Source organism: Anas acuta, chromosome 2 (genome assembly GCF_963932015.1).
Source record: "Anas acuta chromosome 2, bAnaAcu1.1, whole genome shotgun sequence".
Classification (NCBI taxonomy): domain Eukaryota; kingdom Metazoa; phylum Chordata; class Aves; order Anseriformes; family Anatidae; genus Anas; species Anas acuta.
The window spans coordinates 20,193,930-20,207,917 of record NC_088980.1 but is presented as its reverse complement, the minus strand read 5'-3'; the positions used below and the strand labels follow the sequence as shown (position 1 = coordinate 20,207,917).

The following is a 13,988-nucleotide window of genomic DNA, read 5'->3' as shown; positions in this document are numbered from 1 at the left end:
TCCTTATTTTTACTGCCTGTTCAAACGTTGTGTCTGAGTTACAAATATTGACTCTCACCCGTGTTCAATCTCTTTAACTATAAAAGACATTTTTTTATAAAGTAAAAAAAAAAAAAAAAAAAGTGTTCAAACATCTTTTCACTTCCCTGTTTACATGACATTGCAGAATATGTAACTATTTCCTCGGAGAAATTTTCTCTCTATATATAAAGTTGTGGAACAATCATCATGTTCTAGGTTGCCTGCATGGATGTGTGCCACTAATATCTGATTATCTTCATCAATCACCTGCATGTTGTAAATTTTGAGGTATGCAACCTTAAGACAATCATGGTACTACAGACACGGATATTCTGCATCACACATTAATTCTGCTTTAGCAATTTTATTTAATTTTGTCATAAGCCTTAATATAGTACAGTCTGTTTGTAGTACTGTATATTTAAAACCCTCATATTAAGCATGTCATCTTAGCTGTTCAAGAGAAGACCTTACAACAGAGTAGGAGCAAATCCTCTTCTAACTATTCAAAAAGTCATCCTTTTCAGAAAGGAAACATAAACATAAGCAATGTGTTTAAGTATAGGATAAATACAGACAACAAATTTATGCTTGAATTTAGATAGATGGTTAGAAGTATTGAGCTAGCTGATAATTATAAATACCATACAAATACCATATAAATTTATACTACAGACACTCACAGTGACACTTCAACTTAATAAGGACATTGAGCTGTGATAAAGTTCTGAATTTCTGTCAAGAGACAGTGGAAAATAATAAAGGGAGGAAAGGATAATCTTTTCCCAGGTATCACAGTGTGACAAAAAAGTGATATTCAAAAGATGGAGGAATCAAAATGGAGCATTTTTTTGTGGGGGAATGGGAGGCAAAGCTAGACTGAGCACAAACATAATTCTTGATATATTTCTTTCTCAAAAAACACTAATGGTTTTATTTTTCACTCAGACTGACACTAAGACCAAGGCTTCCAGTGTTTTATTTTGCTTCCTATCTCCCTCAGCCTGTGAAGAAATTCCACTTTAAAATATACTAATTCTTCTTATAAGCAACTCAAACAATGTAGCTTGTATCATCAACTCTTCCTTACATGATATGACCATGAAGGAAACTTAATGGTTTAAGGCAGAAAAGAGTTCTTTCTATTCAATTTTTACTTAATTTTCCACGTAAACATTTTATTTAGAGGCATCAATAAGTATTTTAACTCACTTGATTGATTATATGGTATTTAAGAAATCATGTCAAATTTCTGGGATGCCATTCTGTTCCTAAGGGGGGAAAAAAAAAAAAAAAGGAACAGGGAACAGTAGGCTTAAAAGGGCATGAGGGCAAATGTTGTGCATTTTAACACCCATGATTCTGTCTTACCAGCTCAACTTGGTGAAATGATTTTTCCATACAGACTTTGTCCGTTCCTTGCCAATAATTTTCCATTATGTTTTCAGCTTCTATAAGTTAAACTTTGCTGAGAAAAACCCTTCTGTATAAAGGGTACCTGATTTATTATTAATCCTCTTCAAAGAGAAAAAGCACAGAAGTTTGGGTTATGCACTAAACGGACGCTTCTTGACATTTAAATATGCTCTGCCAAATAAAGGTAAATGGCATCTGGTAGGACTGATGACATCACCATCACCTTTCTAGCTATGTACAGTCAATAGAAAGGATTCTGACATCTTTTTTGTTACCCCGACTCAGCTGCGTTAATCTTCACTGTTAGACATGCAAAAGCTTTAATTTTTTACTTTGCTCTCTGAATCAGTATTCCCAAATTCCACACAAATCCTGGAATTCCTTATATTTAATGAATGTCCCTATTCTCATTTCCTAGAACATCTTTGTTATTGCTTTGCCAGGAGCAGATTTGGGTCATCACTTGAAAATTAAGTTGTTATAAAAAGGCCATGTTGACAGATGGCATAAATGGCATAGCTAATCAAATCTGCTCCAACATTTTAATGGCAACAGGGAATTATCACTATGCTACTAAATGAAGTTCTTAAAAATGTAGTCAGTAGAGCTGGTTGTGCACTGAAATTACAGTTCCCAGAATTCTAACTCAATGACACAGCAATGATGGTATTGGCTGTGGTTGACATATGTCTCAAAGGAAGTTCACAAACAGATTTACCTGGAGCCCAGCACATATAGTTCCTGAAAATGCTGCTTTCTGAGAATACTCTTTGGACTCACCATTGCTTCAATAGCAAATGATGAATAGTGTCCAGGGTTTAATATGTTTTTTTTTCAAATAGATTAATCTGAAAAGTGTTTGTAAACCCAAGTGAGGTTGTTTACATTCCATTTATTACTATAAAAATGTTTCCATTGCACCATTCTTCCAAAGTGGACCCTGTTTCCCATATTTAGTTGAAGTAGGGTAGCATTTGACATATCTTGACATCTTTCATTACATAGAGAACCAAAAATTACCTAAGGTAAGGAAACCATACTAATTGCCTTACTTGATTGCTTAGTCTTGTCAAAAGGCAGTGAGAAAGTTATTTGCTGTACAATCAGATATGTTATGGTCATGGATGCCAAAAGATATCATTTGGATATGTGAAGAAAATTTAAAAACCTTAACTGGGGAGAACCGCTTTAAAAGCAGGCCATGATGGTCTAGTTATTTACTTGCAATTTTGATAATGCTTTCCATTTTTAACAGTACCTTATGTCTAGGAAACTCTAAGTTATCATATAAACACAAGGGAATCGTTATATTAGTGTTACAAGTTACTTTAAAATTTCTTTGTCACATACTGCAAACAAGAAAAGGATATTGCAAACAGGTTATTGATATCACCTAATTTGATAAGAAATATGCATGCAACTTAAATTGTCTACAGCTACTGAGGACATAGAAGAAGCTCTAGTATTCTCAAATTGTCATGAGCACTGTTCAGAGGATCTGTTATCTAAACCCATGAACATTGATTGCATAGTAATACGTATATCTCAGTGTCTCAGATAACCTTGCCTGATAAAAACAGTGACTGGTTCATTACATCTTTTGTAGATTTGAATTTTCCTGGCTAAGAAAACTGGACAAAAACAATTCATCCCATTTACATCCATATGGTTGACATCAAACATAAAAATAGTATGGCTCAGTGCAGTCTTAAGTGTAATTATCCAGTGGAAAGGAAGCATTCCAATTTAAAAACTACAAATAACCTATAATATTGGGTTAATAATAACTCACTCATTGATAATGAGAGTTAATTCTCATTAATTAACTCTCATTGATAACGAGAGCTAATAATTCAGTTGAATTATTAACTCGTTTGCTCAAAATGGGTGAAATGGTTGACTCATATTGCAACAGCCTCTTGAATAAAAGTTATACCATGCAAATCATATGGATTTTAAAACAAATCACATAATTTATTAATTTTCTCTGTCATTCTCTCCTTTCCTTCTACTGTCCTCTAATGTTCTTGATTTCCTTCTATTTCTATCTGGCCAATGTCTATCTATTTCATCATTTAAAGATGCTCCAGTGGATTTGACCGTCACCGGCAAGACTGGGTAGACAGTGGTTGCCCTGAAGAGGTATGTGAGTAGTCCTCAGTCCATCAGAGATCTTTCTTATGATGCTTTTTTTATGATTATGAAGAAGGGTTTCAAGGCCAAAGACATCCTATATCTATCCTTGTCATTTGGTAGAAATAATGTAAATTGTAATAAATAAAAAAAAAAACTTAGGTAAACAAGGTAAACATTCTTTCTCTGAGAATACACTTAAAAAAAAAAAAAAAAAAAGTACCAGAAGCTCTGCCTCATAACAATGCCTTTTCACTGTTTTTCTCTTAGGTCTTCTCTTTTTCTTGCCAGAAAAGGGGAAGAAATTGTAATGTTCTTCCTCCCAGAAAACCCTCTGGCAGTGCAATCATGCACAGGCATTGGTGCATGTCTTACATTTTGCTTTTGAAGTCTGGCCAAATAATTTAGTACAGAAAAAAAAAAAAAACATAGATGAATTCAAATAGATTAAAGATAAATAAATAAATACAAGGCATTTGAATTTCCTTTCATGGAGAGGAAGGGAGAGAAAAATATACTTAAGCGTGTTAATAGTGAACTGTCAAACAGGAACTGTGGACCTCCTCTGAAAGACACACTTTGGATACTGCACCAACGCAGTTCATTTTCAAGATATATTTATAAATGTTATACTGGTCATTCTTTCCTAGTGTCCTCCCTTTAGAACAGGTATGGTTTTCTTTGCTTGTTTGTTTTTTTTGTTTGTTTTCATCTGGGGATTGTAGTAATAGGAAGAAAGTAATCTACAACACTTTTAATCTTCTTATGGCCATAAAAAAAAAGTTACTTTTCCATTATGGCTGCAAGGTCCTAATTCTGTCATGAGTTTCAGCAACATTGCCCTTCTAGAGTATATTGTCAGGTGAAACTAAGGGCAAAATGTAGCCCCAAGTGTCTAGTTAGGAAAGCACATTCTGTTTTATTTTCAGTAGAAGCAGAGAGAAGTAATGATATAAATCCAGTCTGATGAAAGAATTTTTTTGCTCCTATAACTGTAATTGCAAAATAACTGCATCCTACATAATGCCTTGGTAAGTGGGCTTGAAGCTTCAGCTTTGCAGTTTGTATATTGTTAAGAATGGAATTTCTGAGAGATTGATTGTCTGTGGATCACAACCTTTTCAAGAATATAAAATAAGATTTACTTGTATTATCTGTTATTATAGGGCACAATCTTTGTATTGCTTTAATCCAGACTGTAATTAGCTAAGAATTAGTTGTTCCTGGTGATGAAGTTATGCAAAAAAATCTTCTCTAACAGACAATAGTCGTACTAACCTGCCAATTCTCCCTTTTTCTTCTAGATTTACTATTGCTAATGCTCCAAAGTTTGCTGCATGTTCTGAGAGGAAATTATCGATACACTAAGTGTATCTGAGAAACTCATAGTTTGATTTGCAGTTTCAAGCTACTTAACTGCTACTTACAGTCTAGCTTTCAGGCTAGACTAGAAACAGCAGCTTACATAATGTATTCCAGAATGATACTTTGATCTCACTGCTGGAGCTCAATGAAGGATCAACAGTTAGCACAGAGGTTAATTTTAGATTTATTCATTCAATGATCATGAATAATGAGGGTTCTTATAATATTTCCTTTTTTTGTAAGTTATATTTTGAGCTAAATTTAGATGAAATTGCATTAGTGAAATTAACAGTGGCTTTCAAGCTAAAACACAAATAAATTTACAGAATAATTATAATGCAGGTACCGATACTTTTTTAATGTAATACATCATTTCCAGTAAAACAAAAAACAACCAAATACCCATATATATTAAAAGAAAGACAATACCTACCAGATTTTGACAGGCAGATCTCAAGAAAATGTACTGGCTTTGTGGGATTTCACTTCTAATTAAAATGAATAGGGATAGCAAGAATTACAGGCAGTTCCCACATTTGCTGCTAGTTAATTATTTTCCTGTAAGACTGTGTGATCCATGAAAGAAAGAAGTCATTACAGCTCAGAATTCATAAAAGTGTCCACAAATTTAATTGAATAAATAAATTAAAAAAAAAGGTGACATACTTGTGTAGAAATATTTGCCTATGAAAATTATATCTAAATTATTGTAAACTGGCATATATTATTTATTTTACATTAATATAAGAATTTTTATCTTATCTTTTTGTATAATATTTACGTTTTGTATTATAATTATTATATTATGCACCTATAATACATGCGATATTATTAATATTATAGAAATAATAGGTATATAGTTAATATGTTGCTCTGTAGTTTGGGATGTAAATATTCTCTAGCCTGAATACATACACACATTCACAGATGCATATTGTTCTGTGACTATTGCATGTAAAGCCTAGTTATATGCTGTTGTTCACACTATTCACTATGAACAGCCATGATTTAATTCCCACGTATCTGAACAATTTTTATGGCACCTAGACCAATAGCACAATGAGTATTCACAATAGAAGAGTGATAATTTGAATGATATTCTTAGGTGTTAAAATCTGGTTGGGGGAAATAACGTTTGACATTCAGAGATGACTTTGAAACTTTGTCATTAACAACTGAGCATTGTAAGTTTTGTTGCTTAATGCTCTGTAAAGCACTTCAAATGAAAAAAAAAAAAAAAGGAAGAAAATAAAATAAAATAAATAAATAAATAAAATAAAATAAAATAAAATAAAGAGCTTTTGAATTTCCTTGTTTTAGGGCTTCCATTTTCATTCTCTTTCCTGTGACAGCTTGCCCATTCTTAAATCCTTCATTCAGTGACAGTCCACCCTAAGAATGTTTTGGTTTTTGTGTGTGTGTTTTTTTCCCCAACAGTCAAAGGATAAGATTTGCGAGAAGAGTGTAGACACAACAGAAACACCTCCATACTCCACCACAACCCTTCAACCAACCACAACAAAGTTCAGAGTTTTAACAACCACCAGAGGATCCACCACTTCCCAACTGCCAACTAGCTTGCCCACAGAAGGTGAATTGCATAGAGTGCTTTTGTCTATTGTACAGACGTGACATTTGCAACTCTAAAACATATATGTTTCCTCTAAGTATGTGTTCATGTTGTCTTTTTCTCTTTGGGGTAATGGAAAGAGTAGGGAATTCCAGTCAACTACTTTTAAATTGCAACTTGCTCTTGCAAAAGTAAGTGTGGGTTTGATGAGCACTGGCAGAGGCAGAGGAGTGATGGTTGAGCAGACTGCTGGAGAGCTTGTTCATGTTCTTGTAGCTACCAGAGGCCGTAGTCCCAAATTTGTTGAAATATTAGATGGAGAAAGCCCTGTTAAAGGTAGTGAAGAAACTTCCATGACAGAGTTAAAGAATTTGTGGTCACCTTGTGTATTGTATTTAGCCCGGCAAAAATTGAAGATGAACAAAACTGAAGAACTCTTTGAAATTTTCCTGTTCACTTTTTTCAGTCAGTTGGCACTGTTCTTTCATGTAGTGCTCACAGTTGTGAAATAGTTTCTGTAGGCTTCTGAAATTAATTATCTGGGTAAATGATAAAGTGTCAGTTCTCATCCTTGTTCCACTGGCTTCTTAAATATTGCCTTTCTGTGGATGAGAATGGATTCTACTCTATGCTATGGATATCCTGTTTTCCTCCTTCTGGGGAGAATTCAGCTGGATACAAAAGCTAACCAAATCTAATCAAATAGCATCTATAAAACAGAACAGAGTAGGGACAAGATTTCTGTTGGAATTGGATATTAACACATGGGAAGCTAGCAGGTGTGTGCAGAATTTCTAAGTGGCCTCTGACAGGAAATTTTAAGCTGAAGGCATTACAATGAGGGAATCTACTGATAAAAACGACTTGGTTTTCTTTGCAGCAAGGGAAGTTCAGAAACCATCAATGGAAGATTTGGACTGCATTAGCAGAATTATTCCCATATGCACACCTGCTAATATTGCCCTGGGATTTTATTCATTAAATCTCACAAGAAGAGGGAAAGGAAATAAATAGGATTTAAAACTGGTAGACCTTTTTTATAATTCTTAGAAGAGGAGCTAGGTATTGTTTCATTTTATTGCCATATGCTGGTTCATGCAGTCCTTAATATGATAGAATGCTCAAGTATTAATGCATAACAAAAATAAATTATTTCTAAGTGCTGTGAGGTGGCCCTTATTTACAAGTATTTTGAATCCTGCTTTACACTGCAACAGTTTCATATGAAGTAAAGCCTGGTTTGTAAGTAAAAACACCATGATCTTATTCTCATTGAATTGAATATTAAATTATTTCTTAGTTGTGGAAGTTGTTTAGCATTAGAGAGAGAGTCATTTCTAAACCAAATAATGACCTAGAAATATGCTTTTTGCTACTGCTAACTTTGAATTTCCTTTATAGATGACACCAAGATAGCGCTGCACCTAAAAGATAATGGAGGTAAGAGATGATTCTTTTATTTGTAAATAATGTCAGCAGTTTATCAAATTACACCCCACTGAAATTCATTAATCAAATTCATACTGTAGAAATAGCTTTTAACAGATTCCCAAGGGACTTCAGAATTCCACATCTCTACAGAAAACCATAAGGGCAAATAAGCTTAGCAACTACTTAGTAAATTAAATGTTTTCATCTCTCTTTATAAGCCTTTAATAAAATAGGTTTAATTAACTTCTTTAAAAAATGATATATTAAAGAAAAAGTTTGAATGTATCAATACATTTATTAACTGTATTCCTGTATTATAAAAACAGAGTATTAAACTGTACAAGGAGAAGATATGATGCTAGTACTAAATTATAATATTCTTATATCAAATTTTTGATATGGTTTAGTGAAGGACTTGTTAGTGTTAGGTCAGAGGTTGGACTCGGTGATCTTGGAGGTCTCTTCCAACCTGGATGATTCTGTGATTCTGTGATTCTGTGAAATTCATTCATAATAATGTGTTATGTGACATTTTATTAATAAGCATATCCATCTTGAATCTGTGTTTCTGTATGAACACAGATCACATATTCACATTCTACTCTGTGATTTAATAAGATCAGAGTTTTCTTTAACTTGGTTCCCTGATAAGGGTCTCTGTTAAATAAGAATCTGCAGAAGACTATTCTTGTCATCTGCTGTGTGGGTTCAAGAACTGAGTCCTGAGGTTTGTTCTTTTTTCCTTTGAAGTCAATAAGAATTTTGCTATTAGAATAGGATTAGGTCATTAGGTGTAGGCTGGGTTTGTGTTTGCTTACTGAGGAGAATCAAAATATTTGGGTTGATTTCTACGGGCATTGGAACAGTCTGTCAAAGTGGAGAGTGATTTGCTGAGCAAATTGAAACAAATTATATTTCCACTGATGTAAAGGGAAATATTATTGGCACTGATTGCCTTTCCCCTGGGCAGAGGAGGCTGTTTGACATGGATTAGACACAGAAATGATGTATTCAAATAAAATCAGCTATGAACACAGTGCAGTACTGAGTACTGTTAGGCATTTTGTCTATGGGAATATCCATGAATCTTTCTTTTTCTTGAAATTAAATTACATATTATTTTGTGAAAAGTGCTCCAGTGCTCTTAGAGATCAATAAACTACGTGAATCAGTCAGCACTTCACTCACAGGTTTCACATCTGTTCTGTACATAAGATGCCTTTCCAGCTGAGCTGGACCCACTCTCTGCCCTGCAAACAGTCACTCCGGGGGCAGGCAGAGAGCCTGGGACCAGGCAGCTCTCCATCTTGAGCATCCCATCAACAGCTCAAAATAGTATGCTGTTACAGCAAAAGTAATTCAAAAGGTGGACTTTAAAATATGTATTCCAGGTTTTTCTCAGCTTGGGAGTTGCAACAGAATTATATGTCACTTGTCTTATGTTTGTCTAAGATCTGGAAAGAAAAACCCTGTGAAAGCAGATAAAATGCTGACTATTAGATAAAATAAGGGATAGCTGTGGTCTGCTTGGTGGAGTTTGTAGGGTTCATGGCATCACTTATGTTAAATATAAGACATCTGTTCCCATGCAGAACGCTGCTGCATTTTAGGATGACAAAACAACAACTGATGTGATTATTAATTTTCCTTGATCTGTTTCTTTTATTCTTGAAATAAAAATAATAAAACAAAAATAAAAGAAAAATAAAAGAAACCGACTTTAAATAACACAGAAGCAAAACAACACATCAGGATTTCTCATTCACACAGTAAACATAGCTTTTAATCTGGGAAATTCTTTCTGATAAATCTTCAATTATGCATTGAATTTTCCAGTGACCCCTAGAATAGTCTCAGATAAAACCTCTACAGCCACTAGCATGTTCTTTCATTCTCTGTGACTTGTCAGGCATTCAGGAAGAATAGATTAGTTCAGGTCACGAATATAACATCTTTACTTTTTCATACTAGATCTTGAAAACCTCTAATGTTAGGGAACCTTTTATAATGGAAAACTAAAGCTATATTAAAGCTATATAAAACTATAGGCCATTAATGGCCTATATGGTTTGATATGTCCTTGGATGGTAGCAGTCAATGTCTGGTTGTGTGCAACAAGAGGATTCTTTAGAAATTCTGCATCTCACCTCTGCCTTGAACTTTTGAAACCAACTAAAACACAACTACATTTAAATTAAATTTCAGGTTCGGGTCAAAGTTCTTTGACTTTCTAATTATATGAGAAAAGCATCTGCAAGTTAGTGCTCTAATTCATTCACAATTTTTCATGGCATATTTTATCAAAAATTTCAAATTCACTTGTTTACATTTCTTCTGTGTTCTCTCTTTCTTCATATGCACTTGATAGATGCCTAGTAGAGACAGGATTAAAACAATATAAAAAAATAGCTGGCATACCCTCATTTTTACTGAATCTTATTACTCTTTAAAATAGCAAGTAAGTATTTGTAAGATTTAAGATTTAAGATATACGCAGGAGAAAAAAAAAAAAAAAGCGTATTTTGTTATTAACTGCAGTTACTGTTATTTCATTTTTCTAATAACACAGCACAGCTGACTAAAGAGTTTAAAAGCTACAGCAATATCATATTTTCTTGTTGAAAACTCTTTGGTGGATGATTTAAATGATTGGCCAACACATCTAGACATTTGACCTTTTTAGACACCTTATTGTGATGATTTGATTGCTATAAGTCCCTCTCAATCCGTCAGCTTTATAACTCAGAAAAAAATGTGTGTGTGTTGGACATTAAGTGTCAGGAAAACTGCTAGTTCTTCTCATTCATCAAAATGTATTCAGAAATCGCTGTTAAAAAAAAAAAAAAAAAAAAAATCTTCCTCGGGGAGAAAGCTGTTTTGTACATTTATGAATAAGTCCATTCCAGCATACACAGTGACAGGAAATGTCTGTGTCCTTATGCTTGCACTCTGGTGGACTTTTTCAAAGATATTCTGGATATGAACATTAGTGATACACAGGATTAATATTAGCCTTATAAAGAACTTAATTTGAGTTTGAGAATTGTGAAACTGGTTAAGAAAATACCAAAATACAGACCTGAGTTTTGAAGTTTTGATAGAGTCTTTTTATATGTCTTATATACAGTGATACATTTACCCAGCATTAGATTTTTTTTTTAAGTGTCCCTAATGCCTGGAATCTAGCTCCCATTAGTCATCTGTCTCCTTAATCTCCCTTAAAAATTACAGTCTGAGCTCTGTGTACCATAAGAATTCTTGACAAATTGTGGGGAAAGCTCAGTCCCGTTTTTCTTCTGTATCCCGAACTCCAGGTAAAATATATAGTTACTAACACTAGTTCATGCTTGGTAATAATTATCTAACTTATTTTTTATTACTATGTTAAGTTTCTAAATAATGTGATAGTACATAAGTGTGTCTTATTGAACTGAAGCCTTCCAAAGCTGAAAACATAAGTCTCTACAGCTTGGAAAAGCAACAACCCCTGATATAAATACTACATCTTCTTTGTGCATTAAACATATAATGAAATGTATTCTAGATATTTTACACAATGGCCTGTGGACTACATGAGTATTTTTTAAAGCAATTACAAATGAAAAGCACTGAACTAATCCATTCTGGGTAAAAAAAAAAAAAAAAGATTATAGATTAATAATAATTATTTTTAAGACATTTAACTTGGTAGCATTGAAAAATTATGATCATTTCTGTTTGTTTCTTTGATACTTTGGATTATATTTAAGTGTTCCTTAGACCAGGATATTTGTGTCTTTTCCAGAATTTCTTGCATCTTTACTGCATCTCGATTTTTCTGCCATCATCTTATTAAAGCTATAATTATAAAATGATTATGATATGATTTTAAAAAATATCACCAATGAAACCTGCAGAAATTCAGTCCAAATTACTGACACTGGAACGTATCCCCTAGAAAGTAAATGTTATTTTTGGCCTCTAGACATTTTTACATCACATTAAGTATTAAACATCACATTAGCTTAAAGCATGATTTTAAAACAGTTTAAACTGAACAAAACTGTGTAGACACTTCAACTTACATTTAAGTTTGACTTACACTATTTAATTTTTTCTGGTTTTCTAAGACAGGTATAAAATGATATAAGGTATCTATTCTTACAGTTGTCATGACTTAACTTTAAAGGCATTGTTAAATCAGCATAATTTGAGAACTTTATACCATCTCAACAGGTTAACCTAGATCTAAATGGAAATCTAATGGAGAGCTAAGTGTAATAGGCTTGGTAAACTTTTAAGACTGTATTACTTTTGTCTTATTTGCTCCTGTTGCTGTCAGTGCTGTGGTAGTATGACAGCTAGTGCACACAAAAAAAAAAAAAAAAAAAAAAAGTTTCTGTGATCATCTGTCTTTATAAGTACCTACTCTGCATGGAGTTAACCCAGTGGTTGCAGGCAGCAGATTCCTACAATCTCTTCTACACTGGTCACTCATCTTTGAGATTATAGTGCATGGGTCACTGTGAAGGTTAAAAATAGAGGGTTAAAAATAGATGTCAAGTGAAAGAAGACTTATATAGTTGTATGTTTTACATTGAAGCTGACATACCTAGGGTTCTGTACCCATGAAGTGGGGGGTAGTAAATCTGGAAGCATGAGAAGTTGACCTGATGGTCTTGTGTTTGTTTTCAGTCAGGTTAAGTCAGTGGGTTGACTGAATTGAAATTCTTATAGTCTGGTAAAGTTTTGCTCTTCTGGATGTAGCAAGTCAGCTACATTGCCAGGACAAATGCCATGGTAAATTATTGAGATTCGTGATAGCCACTGCTTGATTTTACCAAGCCATTTTAATGGCTTAAATGGTCTCAAGCCACTCAGACTGAAATTAACACCAATAACAACTGTTGCAGTGTTAAGTGATATTTTAGGGCTGAAGAATGTACATCCTTAGCTTAACAAAGTTAGTGCTGGCATTCTATAAACAGAGGGATTTAGTATTAGTGCACTCACATCCGTTTACTGCACTAAGCAGTTGATGAGATTTACTGAGTTGCCCAGAATCCTAAGGAAATTTGATAACAGTTAGGTATTGAATTCAGAATTTGTGGGTTACACTTCGTAATATTCTCACTCAAAACCACCTTTCATTCCTTATGTGTAATGGGAAACCATTTTTTTTAATATTAGCCGAACCATAACTTTATAAATCATTATGAAACCAAGTAAAGTGGAGCAGTGGGTTAACCTCAGAATGTTAACAAATGCTAAGGGAATGAACCCACAAACACAAGAAAATCACACTCCATTATCATGAAGAAGCTGAGGAGTCCAGAGCATGCTGTTCCTAAAAAGGGTAGAGACCACGTTTTTATGGAGATTCCTCTGAGCCTCCGGAGAATCCTTCCAACAGTAAATTCACTTCTTCCCTCCCACAGTTGCTCTATGTAGGTCATTAATCTTCTGTTCAAGAATCTGCATTATGTACAGGAAAAAAGCTTAGGTTTGGACAACCATATACCTGCCCCATAAAACAAACAGTCTTCTGGTAGACTCACATTCCAGATATAAATGGGGGCCCCAAAGAGGGGAAAAGTTTAGTGGCTTTGCTGAGCTCACATACACTGTATCCCTGTGTGTTCAACTGTCCTGAACATTACGTACTCCTCTTCACAGGAGCATATTAACTCAAGTCCAAAATCATCCAAAGATGGCAATTCAACTTCCAGTCTAGAGATATGTACATGACAGGGTGGAGAGCTGGCAGAGTGAACCTGAATCTGTAGGTGTTCGTATCACTGACAGGCAGTTTAATTGCAAAATTACCCTGAAATAAACCTTGGAGAGGGTGTAAATTTCCCTATTCCTTGCTTAGATTACTTTAAAAAGACCGGGTATATATTACGGTAGACTTCTAATACATCAGAGAGTACCTATGCTAAGCAGTACATACCTTTTGTTTATACACCGGATTTATATAACTTGCAAAAGTAGTACCCAGTACCCAATCAAGAAGTAGAAATGGTCATCTATAAAACCAACTTTGAGTATATCACACTTTACCCCACAGCTC

At 34.0% G+C, this 13,988-nt stretch overlaps 1 protein-coding gene across 2 annotated transcripts in view; it reads left to right on the top strand.

Moving 5' to 3' along the window:
* Positions 1-13,988, top strand: part of PLXDC2 (plexin domain containing 2) — a 271,670-nt gene that overhangs the window by 237,729 nt on the left and 19,953 nt on the right. For both annotated transcript variants that reach the window (XM_068673780.1, XM_068673781.1), the window contains 3 exons: positions 3,519-3,579; positions 6,373-6,526; positions 7,907-7,945. In XM_068673780.1, the coding sequence (XP_068529881.1) occupies positions 3,519-3,579; positions 6,373-6,526; positions 7,907-7,945 (254 nt within the window). The remainder of the gene's footprint in view (positions 1-3,518; positions 3,580-6,372; positions 6,527-7,906; positions 7,946-13,988) is intronic.